At 36.8% G+C, this 18,659-nt stretch overlaps 1 protein-coding gene across 2 annotated transcripts; it reads left to right on the forward strand.

The window, feature by feature from the left end:
• Positions 1–230: 230 nt before the first annotated feature.
• LOC145005693 (uncharacterized) lies at positions 231–4,278 on the forward strand. Of its 2 annotated transcripts, XM_078964810.1 has the most exons (13): positions 231–315; positions 470–599; positions 730–821; positions 902–1,098; positions 1,222–1,403; positions 1,914–2,216; positions 2,301–2,365; positions 2,655–2,703; positions 2,797–2,950; positions 3,019–3,103; positions 3,477–3,546; positions 3,658–3,798; positions 3,869–4,278. In XM_078964810.1, exons 2-13 carry the CDS (start codon positions 540–542, stop codon positions 4,154–4,156), a joined length of 1,686 nt encoding a protein of 561 aa, XP_078820936.1. In that variant the 5' UTR covers positions 231–315; positions 470–539; the 3' UTR covers positions 4,157–4,278. The 2 variants fall into 2 exon arrangements, with proteins under 2 accessions (XP_078820936.1, XP_078820937.1); XM_078964811.1 differs by lacking the exons at positions 231–315; positions 470–599; positions 730–821 and having other exon boundaries at positions 984–1,098; positions 1,212–1,403.
• Positions 4,279–18,659: the final 14,381 nt, after the last annotated feature.

Here is an 18,659-nt window from a genome sequence, read left to right on the forward strand (position 1 = left end):
TTCTATGTATATTTCGTGGTTCCAAGAATCAAATGGAAGCAAACTAGATTTCCCTACAAATACGCTCTCACGAATCACTTGATCACCAACCAGAAAATCACGGATATTAAAAAATCAGATTACTCCGCCGATCTAGGTTTCCATCTCTCTTGATTTCCACTTGTTTTCAAAATCATTCTATATTTAGAAGCTTGTAATTCCTTTTTGAGTTCTCTTTATATCATGTATCTCAACTGAAATCCTCATTGCCTGAAAGAAGTTGATTCCTAAAGAAATCGCCGATATCCGGAAATAATGGTTCTCGTTGTAACTTAGGTACATAATCATTCTCCATGTTTTTGGCCACAATCTGCATTGTTTCATATTCCAATTCATTATGGTCCAATTACACTATTCGAAGGGTTTTAATCGATCAATGTATATGTTTGATGCCGATATAAGATACTAATCATGGATAAATTTTCGGCAGGACTCGTTGGAAAACGTAAGATTTGGGAAGAAAGGGAGTCCAAGAAGCTAAGAGAACCGATAATCCGAAAATGTCGTTTCCGATTTTTGATGGAAATGTATACCTATTAAAGGGGATTCCTAATTTTCTGGTAACTTCTTCTTCCCACATAAACATTCTGTAAAAGTAAAACATGCAGCAATAATCACGTTAAAAACCCATATTCAAACAATACTTAGTAGTACGTATGTTCATTATACAAAGATCTTCATATATTTTAGGCAAAAGAGGACAATTCACCAGCTCATGTTGAGGTGAATAACAATATCATACCATCATCAGCCGTGCTAAAGCAATTGGCCATAGGTTTTCAGTAAGTATTTTCTAATACAACTTTTTTTTTTCTGTGCTTTTATTTGTGAATGATCTACAATGTTATGATGATGAAATCAGGACCACAAAAGGTTTAAGGTCGATGAAGGATCTTTTGGCATCATCAAGAGATTCATCACCTGTAAAAGAGAGATCTGGTTTAAGCTTATCTGCTATGAAATCATTTGTAGTGGGGGAGAGGGAAGATGATAAGTTTTCTTCTGAGTTTGGTCGTAATGAAAAAGTAATGTCTTTTATCCATTCACTTCTCAATGCGGGTAAATTCTTTACTTACTAACTTATAATGTTGTCTTTCCTGAAAAAAGTGACATTGTTTAGTTTCTTGAAGTCCCTCTTGATAACATTTCACTACCATTATAATCATTGCAAGATATTTGCAGAAGGAAACTTTTCTCGAAAGAAGGTTGGATCTTGTCTTAAGACGAATAAAATGATTACTAATTTTTCCAAAGAACTTCATGGAGCACCTGCCGAGAGCTTCGTTACGGAGCTTGCTGCAGTTGTTGGAAGTTTGAAAACTTTGAGGAAAATGGCATTGTTTTGGTCGAGGGTAGTTTTAGAAGTGAGTTGCTCTTGTCTATCTTGTATGGAGCTCACAATGTTTGCGTTGGGTTTGTGTAGACTCTTTAATTAAATGGGTTGAGATTTTCAACGTTACACAGCATGCATAATGATAAGGTTACAATTTTTTCAATACGGGTTGACCCATCTATTTTTCTCACAACCCAACGATAAACAGGTCGACCTGGTTGGACCCATTGAAATTTTAAAGGTTAAATAAAGTAAAAAAAATATAGACTTAGTTATTAACCAGGTTACAAACCCAAAAAATTGTTAAAATTTAATTGTCGGAAAAAGATTCTACGTACATTTTTAAGAATTTGAGATTTTGCTTTTTGTATTTTTTGAATTTATAAGATTAAATAAAATATAAAAAAACTAATATAGTTTGATAGGTTGACGGGTGATCGATTTCATGTCATAAGTTTCTATATATGCTAACACAATCTATTTAATTAGACGTATATTAACTTACTCTCTCTTGATGCTTTTTTGAATATGTGATGTACAGTTGAGAAGGCTATGGTGTGAAGGACAATACATACCAGGAATCCCTACGGATGAAATCCCAAACTTAAATTCCTGTCTTTTGTACCAGGATTTGCAGGTTATCAATTGTTGTATTTCGAGGAAACAAAGGCGAGTTATCGCCACCCAATCATTAGATGCGGTTCCAAAACAAGCCAATCGTGATCCTGATTTGTATGCTAAGATTAGCACTGGGGAACGTGTGCTTCGATTAGGAGCTCACAAACGACTTGAGAACACCACACTTTTAAAAACTGGTGAACCCGTGTATACACCTATTATGCAGGTTTAATTTGATCATATTTACGAGATATATGCCATTGGTTATTATGAAATCGACTCCTGTTTTGGTTAACGTTTTGGTTCATAGGAAGGGCCGTTGCTTACTGAAGAAGTTATTAGGGAAACGGAGGAGCTTGTGTTACGTACTGGGAGGTTAGTGCATCAAGGTAGTGCTTGGTATGATAATGGAAGGAATGAAAATAAACTAAAACTGTTTTGTTTGCTTTTTTATTATCTTAATTAAATTACGGTTTTTTTTTTTTCAAATAACAATTTTTTTAACGTACGCTGAATTAAATTAATTTGAAATTCATTCGATTCCTCTACCAGACCAACCAAACATGAGCATAACTCATTCCATTAAGCTGCTTATTCTATCATCCCATTTATTCCAAACTAGTATGATTTTTCACACAAATTGACACTTTATATACGTGCTCAGTGTTGGTGCGGGGTGTTCTCAGCTTCTCTCTGACATGCAGGCTTTCAAGGTGAAATTTTAACCAAAATGGTTTCATTAAAAAGGAAATTTTAACGACTAGCTTAGTGTTTCTGCTTAATTTGGGTTATAAATCATGTTTTAGGCAGCAAATCCAGGGTGCATATTAGAAGATTTCGTTAGATGGCACTCACCCCCTGACTGGACAGAAACATCAACAGATGATGAGAGTAAAGAATCCATTAATGGTGATCTTTCTTCTTCTAAAGGACAGCTGAGTACGCGTATGCAAAAAGAAGGTATATATATCTACACCGTCTTATTCTCTCTTTTTTTCTGCCGGTTTTCTTAATTTCATGATTTTAAGGTAATTTGTGGCGAGAACTATGGGAAGCTGCAAAATCGATACCCGCTGTTAAACAATCTCCATTATACGATGAGGATTTATCAGTGTAAGTGAGACGATTTCATTTTTTTAAGAGTAAATTACATTTTTGGTTACTGAATATAGTTGATTTTTGAAATTTTAGTACCATTAAGTTTTCTCAATTGCAATTTTAGTCATTATTTGATATTTTTGTAACGTTTTCTTGTCCATGTTCCAAGCACATGAGTAACTTTAAGGCCAAGATTACAAATATCAGTTGTGCTAGGGACATAATGTAGTCATTTTACTTGAAAAAAGTCCACAAATGCCACAAGAAGCCTAGATAAGGACGAAAATTCCAAAACGCAATTATACTCAGGGTTCAGAACACTAATTTACTTTTCATTTATAAAATTCGCCGTTCCCTATTTGAAGAAAATCGGTATCGTTCTTTATAGGGAAGGTATTCTGCATGGCTTTGAGAACATCTCACCTTCTGGTTTCTTTGAGCAGTTGTTTCTTTCTCTTGTAAGCACAATCGAACCAATTTAATCTCTTTGTTTCTGTTAAAAACCATAATTTTAATATTTCAAATCATTAAATATATGTTTTGATGATATGAATATTTCAAAATTTCAGCTTAGTTCAGGATGTACGATTGCTGAGGCCAGAATTTCAACTAACGAAGATCTGTACAAGTTGTTTAAGGAGTGCAAAGAGTATATTATTATTACGTGTCAAGGCAAACGTTGGGTTGAAAAAGCAGATGATATATGCAAGGTATCTTCTTATATGGCTAACAACACGTGTCATGTTTTTAACTTAATAATTTATGGTGATCTGGTAATAGGTTTATGAGACAGTGGCGATGATGGCATTGTGCCCCAATGGGGTCATAAGGATCACAAAGCCGCAGCCTCATGAGCCCCCTGCAAGTGATGAAACCAAGGGTGGTTTTGGGAAAGTTGGCGTCATGTTTGGTGCTATAGATAATAGTCCGTGGAAAACACCACCAAAGGGCCCAAAGAAGCAAGAAGATGACACAACAGCACAAGCTTCCTTAATGTTTTCAAAGAAGCCACCAAAACCTACTGAGAAACAAGTCGGTTCTATCGAAAACATACCGTTACCTCAATGATGTTTCTTCACGATAATCTAGATATTGATAAACACGATAGCGATAGATAATTATATGTTATGTATAGTATTTCAATTCCTTATTATTAGGCTATTATGTATATTATAAGTAGGCAATGATAATAAAAGTCATATTCATGTGAAATACATCTCCCATGGTATCGGCCAAGACACGTTATTAACCCTAGCCGAGTTCTTTTCGACGGTCCACTTCGACAAGGAGCCGACGCGATGGACTGACCATCAACTTTTACTTTTCGCCTGGGAGGCGTATCCTGCTCCTAATCGAGCTAGGGAGAGGTGTCTAAGGATTTACACTGTTGAGGAGACTTTGAGCCCTCATTTTTATGCTTACCTTGACAGTTGTATTACCTCCCCACCATAGGAGTATATCTAGATGTAGGTCTAGGCCCACACTGGGGGGACTTATGTCTCTAGGACAGCCAAGGAGAGTGCCTTCTGTTCTCCTATATATCGGTTGATTCATCGATTTGACTCTTCCCCCATTTGTCATAGACAAGAGTGTGACAAGGTTCCTTCGAGCGATCTTTTCTAGCCCTACTCAGATGGAGGTTTGCCTTTATTTTCCTTTTGCTCTTGCTTCTAACTTATCTAGCGTGGCTCTAGGGTCCACACCTTCAAGCAGGATCTACGAGGGTCATTGGGTTACTAGGTTGGCCTTATCCTATGAGGTCGACACTAGTGGGATGGTCCCTATGCCTATCCAGGAGTTGAGTACTATCGCTCTCGGGAAGATGCAGGTGTTGGTTAGGGAGGTAGGGCAGTTGTGGAGGATTCCGGAGGACGACATCGTGGAGCTGATTCAGCAGATGGAGCAGGAGGACATCCCTTTGCCTGCCTTCGTGAGGCATCAGAGGCCTAGATACGCGGAGCCTGGTCAGCTGGAGACGATTCTATGTGATGTGATGCAGTATCTAATTGCTGCAAAGGAGGAGCATCGTTGGATTATGGATTTGGTCTCTGCGATGATGCGACATCTAGGGATGGACCATCAACCTTTTCCTAGAGCGGGTCCTTGTGTTTACCACCTTCTTAGTCATAGGGCGTCGGTCATGATGGTGTCGGTCCTTCAGGCCCTCTTCCCAAAGATACTGATGATGATGACACGGAGGATGAGGAGGCTAAGTACGAAAGCAGCGATAAATAGGTTGAGGGTTTTTTTTTGGGTTTGATACTTTGTATTTTTGAAAATTATGATGTATTTTGATACACTTTACATACATTGTTTGTATTTGTATGTATGATTTCTGTTTTATCGTTTTTCTATCCCCAATCCAGTCGATGTATTGGTTCGGTCAAGTCTAAACATAGTTGATCAGACTATATTTAGGAGTGACTTAATTTGCACATACTGATTTATCCTGGATATTTGTCTTATGTATTTGTATATGTTATTCGGGATTGATGGTTTTATTATTGTTTTGTACTTCTAGACTATGTATGGTTCAGCCAGTAGGAAGAGTCGGCGGGCAGGACCATTTTGGAGTATAGTTGATTTGAAATCCAACAACCCAAGTCAACAGTTCCAACCTACACACTTCTCCAATCTGTAGTCTATTAGTAGAGTAATTAATAGTACTAATTTTATTTATAGGCTTGAGGATAAACCTAATCAGAATATATTTCCTAAGTTATAGCCGTAATTCCTAAAGAAATGTTAATTCGCTGTGGCAATTAGCTCTTATACCATTCTGTCACAACATACCCGGCCGATGGTGGAAAAGTGTAACCCTGTAAATTTTCAAATAAATTGTTCATTTTTAAAATCATGTAAACTCATTATCACATTTCCCAAAAACCACAAAGTGTATAATTTGTCAAAAGACAAGTCAACAAATGTTTAACAAAATCCCAAAATCTTCAAAATCATGATCTCTAACTGGTGTGTACAATCAAGTCGGCCCGCGATCTTGAGAAGTACCTGAAATACATATCAGACAACACGGTAAGCACGAAGCTTAGTGAGTTCCCCAAAATACCACATACATACATAATAAGCCTCTCATAGCTATAACTCGACATGGACCCTCCAGTCATGTGTCTCGGTGAGGACCTTCCGGTCTCACGACTCGGTGTGGACCCTCCGGTCATGTGTCTTAGTGAAGACCCTCCGGTCTTACAGCTCGAGTGGACCCTCCAGTCCCGTATCTCAGTGAAGACTCTCCGGTCTCACAACTTAGTTTGGACCCTCCGATCCTAACTAAGTAAAGCATAGAATAATATAACATATATCACAAAGAAAAAATGCATAATATCACATAACTCAGTATAAGCACATAGGACCCTTCGATCGATAACTCAAATAAGACCCTCCGATCGATAACTCAAGTAAGTATAGTGAGCAGACTCACCTCGTTAGTAAGCAAGTAGCTCTAGTACCCCACGAACAGTCTAGTCTCCGTCAACATAATATAATCATCTCTAATTAACACTTTATTATCACAACTCTAAAAAGTTAGGTTAACCCCTTTTCTTACTCTCGGAAAGGGTGAAGGAATATTTTACCCCTTTATGATCTTCTTTACTCATGGCTTGACAAAACCCTAAAAGCCAACAAAAGTCAATGCTTGAGTCAACAGTCCATGTTATCCGAACTCGTCGAGTGCGTCTACGTGACTCGTCGAGTTCCTTCTTTTCTCTGAGAAATCAGGAAAGTCTAACTCAACTCGTTGAGTTGTCTCATCAACTCGCCGATTTGTAGTGCATCCAAACTGTCACACCCCGAAACCGACGGTGGAAACGTTCTGGGGCGGAGGATGTCATGCGTAGTATCACAACCATTGTACACAGTAAGCATAGTAAACACAACCATTACATTACATAAGAATATTTACATTTGTTTGAAAGCGGAGAAATACATAGTTTATATACATCAGTATAAACAAAAGTAAAGACGAGACTTCAATATGCATCGTCTTCTCCGAAAGTAAGCAAGATACCTGTCTAACATGAACTTGAGAATACAAGCAGTTTTAGAAACATCAACATAAAGCTAGTGAGTTCATAAGCATGTTTTGTAAGGAAAAACTGGTTACTAAATCTTGTGAAAATACTTTAGTTCTACTGATAAAGATTTCAGTAAATATCGAAAACCATTATTATTGAGTTATGAAATACATATGCATGTTTTCCTAGAAAATCCCATATTTTCTAACATGTTTGTCGATTTCCATGTTTGTCGATTCCCATACGGTAAGAAAACCATGGTTACCACCAGTAAGTATAGTAGTTTTACTACTTAAGATAAAACCATAAGTGGTGTCCCTGGAATACCCTCCAGTAAGTAAGTAGGTAGTTTTATTACATAAATAAAACTATAGAAGAAGGAAAGTAATCCGTGAACAAAGTTATTTCATACATATTGTGAGTCGTATAACCATACTAAATTGACCCGTGACCTCCTTGACGTTCTTCAGGCGTCGTACGATTTCCAAAATTTGTCACCACAGGCGTGCCCGCCTAACTATAGCTAGCAATTTAGTGTGGGATTGGCAGTCCTGAATAGATCAATCCACAAATTTCACGTTCTCCCTCTAGGAGACTCCGGTTATACTACCAGAGATGAATTATTGGTACCCCATAGGGAATAATGAAGATAAGTCTCACAAGATAGTATTAACTAATTCATGAAATATTTAGATGTTATCGAGTTTCGAAGTCATTTGGAACAAAGTAGAGTATAAATAATTAAACACAAGGTAATTATTTAGTATGATACTCTAGGTTAATAATGGATAAACTAAATCATACATAGTTTATATATTGACTTTGCATCAAATTAGAATCTGAAAGCAAGTAATGAAGATCCCAAATTATTCCCATAATAATTTGAATGGTTTGATAAGTTCTCATGTTGTTTAGAAAACTATGTAATTATATTTAGAAAGCATCCCTTATGCTCTGCATATTACAAAAGGGATAAAGTTATCTAAAAGTTTGATTGAAAATCGTTATAATTACATCAGTTTTTGAATTACAAAATCCTTTATGATTTACTTGTATTCCCCCTCCCCCCTGAAAACTTGAAAAACTCCTATTTAACATATAAGGATACATTTAAGTATCTAATTAGTTATTTAATAACTAATTATACAAGTAAAGGCGTACTAATGCACAAAACACTTTACCACTAGTGCTAGAAGTACCAAGGGTTTCATATAAAGAGAGCATGACCTCACATTAGAGTTTACTCTTCAAATGGATGACCTCTAGAGGTGTTTACGGCCCCAAGACCACTTCCCCCATGAGTTTATGGCCGTAAACTCATGGAAGTGGTGCCATTGGTTGCTTAAAAGTCTAATATCACTTAGGGAAGCAAATTAGACTCAATTCTAAGGCATAGGAACTGACTAGGGATCCAAATGGACCTTTTGGGGAGTTCACGGCTGTAAACATAGTAGTTTATGGCCATAAACTCATATTTGTCCCTTCATTTCATGCTTTGGTGGTTGTAGGTTAAGCATACTAATTTCTAGTCATTTATACAAGCCATAGGGGAAGTTAGGGCACCATATTACCCCTTTAGGGAGTTTACGACCAAAGGACCAATTCATTGGGGGTTTACGGCCGTAAACTCTATGAGGACTTGGTTTCTTTGATGTTTAAGGTCCCTACTTCGATGGTGGTTGATTCTATGTTGAGTTCTAGGCATAAGGAAGGATGAAAGGGAACTTTGCACCCTTAAAGGGAGTTCATGGCCCAAGAACTTTCATTGGCCGTAAACTCTCATTCATCCTTGATTCATGGTGTTTTCTATGTCCAAAACATGTTAATCCTAGTGTACAATGAGTTAGGATAGGAATACTTACAATCTAGGAGCTTGAAATGGATGATTTAGGCCAAGAACTCTAGTGTGTTCTTGATGAATCAAGAACACTTGAATAGCAACTTAACTGGAATGAATTCATGGATAGAATGGTATAAGATCACTAGAATAAGTGTTGAATGAGCAACTTAGGGAGTAAATACTTACACCTTGATGATTTCTGATCCAAAACCGAGTTTGAAGGGAGATAGTAGAGAGAGGGACTTCTAAGAGTGGAAAAAGAGTGAAATGGAGGACCACTCATTCCTTATATAAGGTGAGTTTACTGCCCAAATGAGTTTACCGCCGTAAGCTCCATGTTTACGGCCGTAAACTCCATCTTATGGAGTTTATGGCATGGTTTTTGATGTTAGGACCTTAGTGGCGGTTTTCTAACACTTGATCCTTAAGTGTAGTCGGCTCGGAATACTAATACGGACTTTAATTTGGGCTAAAAGATGGCGGAAATGAATTTGATTTTCAAATGAAGTTATAGACTGCTGAAATTATATATACGAAATATTTGGGTTGTCACACAAACTATTGGGGATAACCCTAACCGACTCTTCCAGTTGGCTCATCCACTCGTCAAGCCCTTAAGTCCATTTCATTCAGATGATTTTAAGCAAAACTAAAGCCCCAAACTCTAGATCTAGCCTCCCAAGGCTGAAATACCACATAAAGCTGCAAGCTTTTTGTCCATGCATGGCACCTAGGGCTCAAAGTGCCAAAACAAAGCTCTATAAAGGGTTTAATGCATAAACTTGGCCAATAGCTTAATAAAACTTGCATCTTTAGGCATTAGGGACCTCATACTACCCAGATTTGAAGTTTCAGCTTCATGGAATACTCAAACAACTCAAAGGATCAAAAAGGAAGATGGAAATGGCCACAAACTCCCTAAAGAAGAGATCTAACCAAACAATGATCGAGGTGATACCTTTTTACCTCCAAAAAGCAGCTAGCACTAAAAAGAACACTGGATCTAGAGGCTTCTTCTCATTCCAAGCCTTATGATCTTCTATCTCCTACCAACAATGCACAAAATCACACACTTTTAGTCTCTCTCTCTCTCTCTCTCTGATGATACCAACTCTTTTAGTGTAGTTATTACTTAATCGAGTAAGAATGATAGAATCAGAGTGATATGAAAATGATTAACACAAGATCTAAATAATATTTGTTTGGCTCGATTATGCTTTCAATGAGTGCAAAGTGAATAGACAATTACAAGAAAGTTCTTATCTAATTCTAGTACCGAACACCTATTTATAGGGAACTAGAAAGCATACAAAAAATAAAAGGGACCAAAATGTGAAAAGCTTTGAAACTAAAGTACCCTTATAATGACATTACATACTAATGAAACTATCCCTTGATATTCGACACATCACAACCAAATTTGACATCAACATTCTCCCCCTTTGTGAGAAGTGTCGAATCTAGGTCATCAACATCTGGATAGCTTGATGCATTGAACTTCGAATCCCTGCATACCAATTCATCACATTCTTCAATTCAGCCTTATCTCCTTCATTGTTTTTCTTACAGTTATTCATATGGACAATCAAGTTTGTATATTGTGCAGTAGTATATATCTTTCGACATTGCATGCTTGGAACAAAAACTTTGTCTTCCTTCCCTTCTTGCTTCTACCAACAAAGATTATCCCATGAGGCTTCATACCTATCTATCCTTCATCATAAGGCTACAAATTGGCTTTACTCTTCAATAACGATTGAGATACGATAATCTCTTTACGCATTGTAACAGCTAATCCGACATCTGTCAAGGCTAAACAATTATAATAATTATCGATGAATAACTTGATATGAGCAAGACCCAGCTGATATTCTTGTTTGATTGTACCCTGAAGTTTTGTTTCATTATTGACCTTAAGAATCTTCGTGACAAGGCTTAAGTCATTCAGATTCATAGAGGGAAGTCAACCACAGAAAAGTTGAAGTTGGTATTGTTTGCTCTGACCACATGATATCAAAAATTTTGATGTACACCCTCGAATAGAACATCTTTGGAGATACCCAAAACTCTAACTATCTTGACAGGTGACCAAACTTCCTCTTTTTCTTTCCCAAGTACAACATGAAATCGAAGTTTCAGCTTCTTGTACTCTTCTTTATCATCGAATTTGTCAACAATCTGATATTCAGAAGTAATAAAAATCATCTTGTTCATGGGAATGTCCAATTGATTCATATCTGAATTCTCAGTTGCATAACTCTTCTTTGGTTTCTTCTCAAAGTAATGCATTTCACCATGCACTACCATAGCTTCATTGTTGTTATAGCTATGTATTTTCCTTAGAACACCTTTATTCAAATTTGGAGGATCATTTTGACGAAGTCTGAGTATGCTTTGAATACGACATTGTTTTTCCATTTCTGCTTCAATAGTTTCTTTTCTTTCTTCCTTCATCTGTTCAACACTAACACATTTCCCTTTTCCTTTATCCGCTTCAGTAAGTTTAGGTTTCGAAGAAGAACTGGAACCACCAATAACAATCACTTTTGCCAAAGCTCTTCTTGTTGTTGTTGTTGTTGAAATAATTATGTTAGTCTTCTTTGGCAAAGTTGTTGGAATTTGAAGTCAGAATTTTTCCCACAACTTTCGCATCTCCACTCATATCTCCATTTGTCTTGCCAGATGCTCCTTCGCCTTTACTTACACCAACTTTTTTTCTTTCTCCCCCTTGCCTCCCTATGACAACACGTGGGACATCCATTGATAGTAAGTTTAGGAGTTTCGAGAGTGGAGCCAATCCAGAATGAATTGTCAACTCAAGCAATTGAAACTTCTAAGTTAAAAGCTCAGGAGTGAACAATGATGAAGAACCAGACTTTGAAACCATCGCTTTCAATTCAACCAAAAGCAAATCAATCTTCCCAAAATTGTTTGACTCAACTTCTTCCTGTGCATCCATCTTCGGAAGCATGGAATTATAACACTCAACAATTTTTGTTACTGCACCAACAATAATATCTACCTTTTTGATAATAGAAGAGTTGTTGTTTGTCAAATCCTTTATCTCATTTTCAACATCTTATCGTAACTCTTCAATCTTTCTATTGACATCTTCTCGAATACTTTACATCTTGAACAAAAAGAACATGTCGTTGCTTGGCAACAACTTCAACTCGCCATTAAAGGTCTCAGATTGAGCCTTGACCCTTAACTCTTTATTCTTGTCAGCCTGATCAAGTTTGTTTAGAAGTCAAAGCTCTTGATCTTTTAGCATGACATCCACATCGATACCAAACACCGAATGTTTACCCCCTCCATCAGCTTTTCGTTGGAGTAAAGAATTGAGCTTTCATTTTAAGATCTTGAACTGTTTCCCAGACATCAGCATATTGTCGAGAATATTCTCCTCTTCAGGATCAAATTCAATACTAGAAAACGAACCTACGAACCCTCCATCGTCTATTTCATCATCATAAACAATTTTGGTTCTTCGGTGGATTGGGATGGAAACAAGGATGTAATTGGTTGTTGCATTATTGTATCAAATGTAGGAAAATGAGTTGAGGTTGAAATGGTCGTAGAGAAGTGGTAGCATCAATGGTAGAAGTTTCTAAAGTTGAGGAAAGTATAATATGTTGAGTACCTTGATGTTGATCACGTTGGCCTTTACTATTCGACACTCCATCACCTATGCTGACATTTGTGTCCATATGAGATATGTGGACATGGATGCTTGAAGTTCGAACCTTCTCAGTAACTGACTTGGTTATCAAAACTTCGGGTGGTATGACTGTTCTCTACTCAGGAGTGCATTTCTTCGCAGGATCACCTTAATTAGTGGTTGTGTCTGATGGGTTTTGGTCATAAGACATCCTATGTGCTTATACAAACCCTAATGCTTGGATCTAGGTTTCTCTATTGTACATACAAATTAGGGTTTTTTCGTATGGAGAAAGAGGAACGGTAGTGGTGGTGCGGTGTGCATTGCTAATGGTGATGGTGTAGTGGCTGGTGTGATGGTGGTCATAAATGAGCATTTTAGAAAGAGAGAGAGAAGGGTGGTTGCAGTGGTTTAAAAGAGGAGCAACAATGACGATTTGGAGTGGTAAGTGGGTCTAATGGTGGCGGTGCGGTCATCTGACGTGTGAGGACCGACAATGGTAAGGGAGAGAGAGAGAGAGAGAGAGAGAGAGAGAGAAGAACGATTGAAAGAAGGTAGAGGAGAGCATGGCGGGGTTTTTAATTTTTTCAGAATTTCATTTCCCCCTTTCCCCCACTATTAAAGGATGGAACGCGCGTTCCATTAATAAATATAAAGCGACATCCGTAGACGATGCACATTTTATTATAGGTGCCCTCCGTGTTTTTTTAGACACTAATTTAAGGGCGCGCAATAATGCGTGTCTTCTATCCTTAAATTTTTTGAAGAGATGACATTTTTCTATTGTCACTCTCCTTTGCGTAACATAGATCAAGGAGCGTCGTATTTTGCGCGTCGTAAAAGGCCTTTTTTCTTGTAGTGATCAAAGCACGAGACCTCACTCTCATAACTGAGACACAATGTAACAACGAGGGCCACCGCCCCGATATATTCCTCTTAACCACCTGAAACTGCTGCCAAAAGCATGCCACACTCATAAAGGCACCTTCCAAGGTCTCTTCTATCTCATCCTCCACTAATGACTCCATAGTACCAGAAATACCTCATAGCAAACAAAGTACCCACATACTCCGATTAAAAGGTCACCACCAATGCTACCCCACAAGGTTTACCTCCAAACCCTGAAACCAGAAAACTCGATATCTCCTTTGCTTCTCCCAGAAAACTGGAACAACGCAACTCTTGCCATAGAAGGTGACGTCTCATCCATCAGCCGATGGCTCGACTCAGATCTCGATCCTCCAATAAGCATCATCCCTACTCATCCCTGAGCCTTGCGACTCCAACTAACATCACATCAATAAAATCCATCGGAAATGAACTCGATTTCCCTTTACAGGTATACTCCCTTAAAATTTGCTCAACATGGCCCTCTGGCCCCACACTCTATCACCTGTTCTCAGACTAATCAACCACCAGAGGACAACTGGTAAAACCAGAAGCACTAACCGCCACAAATCATAATACTCAAACCATGTGAACACCTTTAAATCTGCCATGAATCATGGTACCCGAACCATGTTATCTCCTCTCAATCTTCTACTTAGAACCTCTATTATTCTCCCTTTTTCGAGTACGGGTCCTCTGCTTTCAGTAGTACGGGACCATACTACTTGCCACATCTACTCTTACTTTCCACACAGATCGTCCCAGATGTTGATCACGTTGGCCTTTACTATTCGACACTCCATCACCTATGCTGACATTTGTGTCCATATGAGATATGTGGACATGGATGCTTGAAGTTCGAACCTTCTCAGTAACTGACTTGGTTATCAAAACTTCGGGTGGTATGACTGTTCTCTACTCAGGAGTACATGCTTTGAATCCAAGACTATAAACCCTAATACTAGCATACAAGTAATCATATTATCATGAGAATAAGTTTATAGTGTTACCTTGATTGTTATGTAGCAATAACAATCCCAATTTCTCTTTGAATTGACTTTGGAAGGCTTAGAGTCACAAGTGTCACTCCTCTAATGGCTCACAAACACCATAAGCAAGAGGATGAAGAGGAGAGAGGATGGAGGCTGCCAAAAATGTGTGTAAACCCTTACAAGAACATTAGCCACGTTTTTGAGCCTTAAGGGGTCTTTATATAGTTGGGCTATTAGGGTTATCTAACAAGGAAACCCTAATTTGGATGCTTATGCCCTAAGCAACCCATAGACTCCTTTAATTAAGCCCATGGACGATTTCCTTATGGGTTTCCCATTAGAATTCGTCCATCCCTTAATATAAGGCAATCCATGGCCCAAATTGCAATTATCCTATAATTACAATTCCAGTCCCATAAGTTTAATTAATCTCTTTTAGTCACAAAACTAATTACCAATTAATTATTGACTAATACTAATTAAACAATATGATTTCTCCTTTAATATATTATTCTCATAATACATTAATAAATCATATTTAATCCTTACTCTCCATAAATCATCCTATCAAGTTGCTTTGGTGAAGGCAACCCAAAAGGACCATGCACCATCGGGTCAAGTACATACCAAAATAGTTATGGACTTAGACACTAATCCATCTGCAATCGTAGCTTTCCAAAGCCGCTGTCAACTCTGATCATATCAGATACGTGTGTCCTTAGATAAGGGATCATATATTCCTCCATTCTAGATATCGTATGAGATATGATTTTTAATCATTCTCTTTGTACTACTTCTCGATTTCCGATTTATGACGACAGACTAACTGAACAAATCAAATTAGCCCTAGCCCGGCCGAGCATTTACGTATGTCATCACTAAACCATCGAGGGGCCCAAAGATATCGCTTTTATTCTTTGAATAAAAGGAACGGATAAACTTTGATACAATGCTTGCTTGCACTCACTCACCGAATCACACACAACAATATGTTTTATAACACCAAGTTACTAGTGCGTTTACATATTATCAATGTGCAACCGATTCGCAAGATACAACTCACACATCTCGGTTTCAAGAATATAAGATGTTATCGTCTCACTAATCACTCGTAATACAATTCATGGAGTGATCCAAGTGAGCGTGGGTTTAATCCAATGCTCAAATCATATTCATAAGCACTCATGAACGTTGCAGCAAACATTTGCTTATGTCTAATACTCTTCTAGACAATCCACACACCAATTCACGACAGTCTTCATTCATATCTACTTCCAACATATGAACGACTGTGGCCCGTTTGAATAATTCGATTATTCTTAATAAACTCAATTATTCTGGAAGTCAAAACATGCAAGGTGAAACACAAGAATAATACTAATCCCATATGGCCTCAAACCTTTGAGTATAAACAAAAAACGTTTTATTTATCACCATACCGATTACTCATTATTTGTCGTTTCGGGTAATCAACTTCTTACTTGAATTCCAACACTTGTCCCATGCTCCTAGCATGCACACAATGTTTACCTATGGTTCTTACTTTTGTGAAATAGACAAATTGAACACATTTCCAATCATTCTCATTTTACAACTCCAAATCCATTTTCTTAAGTGTAAGAATATCAAATTCTTGTTACTTATAGAATACACTAGATTCTAACACTTTATGCAACGATCCTTTTGTAATGTCACTGCACTAAAGTCTCAAAGACTATTTCCAATGATATTACAAATTCCTCTATCGGAGATTGTTACAAGACAATTCCTTAGATATGATGTCTCTCACTCAAAGTACATTCCTTTGAACATCCTTTTGCATAAAAGTTTCTAATCTAGACATAGATTTTCAATATTTACTTCCCAATATGGACACGCTTCCATATTTTCCATATGACAACTAATTTCTTAATAGAATCTTATATATTCGTAATGATGTCGATATTGTCCATCAAATATGGAAACATTTCCATAATTTCCAATACTATACTTCCAACTACTCACAAGCGACCAATCCTCGTCGAACTTTGGATTGTCCTTTGATAGTTGTTTAATTATTTTAGTCAAAACCAATTCTAGTCCCTTTTCCCTCTAAATGCACTAGACATTTGGAAAATATTAGAATGGTCAAACATTAAATCATTTGCAATCGATCCTATACTCGAAGCGTATGGGACACGACACACAATGTTTTATTTGCTATGTTCTCAAAATTCGAATTGTGAAGAGGAATGCCGTAATCATAATCGAAATTTTAAGAACACACTATGTACCCTTGACTAAATTTATTAACATTCCACAACCTAATCCTTTAGATTTGAAATGAAGCATAATATTCTATCCCTTAATTATAGCAAAACAACCTTTCAACTCTTACAACTTTGCAAAGTATGACTCTTTTTTCTATAATTAATATTGCCAACTTTGCAATATGTGCCTTAATAATCATACAATCATAACATTTATGCTCCCACTATCATGATGATTATTATAAAACATAACACTTATGCTCCCACTAGCTTCGACATGTATTTATAAACATCTTAACTTTCAGAAAAACAATACTTATTGAATTTCTTAAGTTCATGTTTCTAATACTTAGTGCTTTGATAATCTTTTATCAAGGCTTCTTGAACTTATACACTTTTGCCTTAGATAGTTCATATGTGTGTCTTAACAATTAAGACTAATTGCCAAACCTCACAATTCAAATTATGGAAAGGGATGCCATAACCATGATCGAATTCGAGAATGCAATTTTACAATCACTATCTTTTAAAATCTTTCTTAGTGAAAGCATTTTCTCACAATCATTTTCATGAAGGAGGAAATCTTATGACACTTAGATTTAAACAGTGTATGTGTTCCTATCCATGTGAATTTGTTAAAAACCAAAGTTTACGACAAATTCAAACTCATATGGATCGAACTTTCTTAATCTTGATTTCTTGCCTCATGGTAGCACAGCTGCCCACCACGTCTTCCAATAAGTTAAGCAGCTCACCTTTTCCTATCAATGTACTTTCCATTGATCAAGGTCCTTGCCTTTTATGCATTCAAATGAGAACTCATAGGACTCACATGCATAATTTACTCGATTGGATTGGCACAGAAACATAATGTCTTCACGATAGGTTGTAAACCTCAACTCGTGTGCTAGTGATGATCGATAAGGTTTATTTGATTTGTTCTTGAAACTTTTCAAGACTATTAAGACTCCCACTGACTCCTTGACATATACGATTCTCTTATCAAAACATTTCTTGACAAACAATATTCAAGAGTTAGTGTAGCTTATATCAAAACAAAACACTTCATAATTTTGGTCTTAGTTGGTCTTTGTCTTATCCAAGACATCACAACTTTCCACAATTGATGAATGTTATAAACCTTCTTAATACTATTCACTCAATGTCACAATCTTGACTTTAAGACTTGTTTTGGAACGAAGTATGATTGACTTCTTGATTTGACCATTTCTTCAATCTTTGATTCCTCTTCTTGGACATACAATTGTACCAAGACTCATTAGAGGATCAATTGAGATATGGTTCTTAATCATTAAGACCTATCATAAGGCATAAAAGCTACTCTCCCTTCTTCTTAGAATGGAGAAACTCTTATCTTTCTACCTACTTGATTCTTCTTATTTGTTTTGCTATTGATCTAAACCCTTTAATCAATTCAAAATTACACTTAATCTTGTAAGTGTAATCATATTTACTAAGCCTTTAGCAAATCATGACGAATATCTTTGTTACTCTTATGGTAAACTCGATTAACACACAACTTTGTGTACTCGATCTCCTAGTCCTTTCACTTGACACTTTGTCAATGAGTTAGTCTAATTTCCAAATACGTAATTTCTCATTCATCGTGCATCCACGTTGCATGATTCCAAGTTTCTGTCCAATTGAAACTTGGGCGATGAGAAACTCTCCCTATTTGGTAAATTCTTGACATTTCCATAAATAACATAACTAAGAATCATATCCATTCGTTGTAGAAATATGCAAACATAAATTTTCACATAATGATTTCATTGCAAGGAAGTAAACAAATAAATAAATAAGTCAAACAAAATTTATTTTATTTATAAAAGCAGAGGAAAAACATTTGTCCTTACAATGCAAAATTTATTGAAAACTATGTAAAA

This window comes from Lactuca saligna, chromosome 7 (genome assembly GCF_052625555.1).
Source record: "Lactuca saligna cultivar CGN05327 chromosome 7, ASM5262555v1, whole genome shotgun sequence".
NCBI lineage: Eukaryota > Viridiplantae > Streptophyta > Magnoliopsida > Asterales > Asteraceae > Lactuca > Lactuca saligna.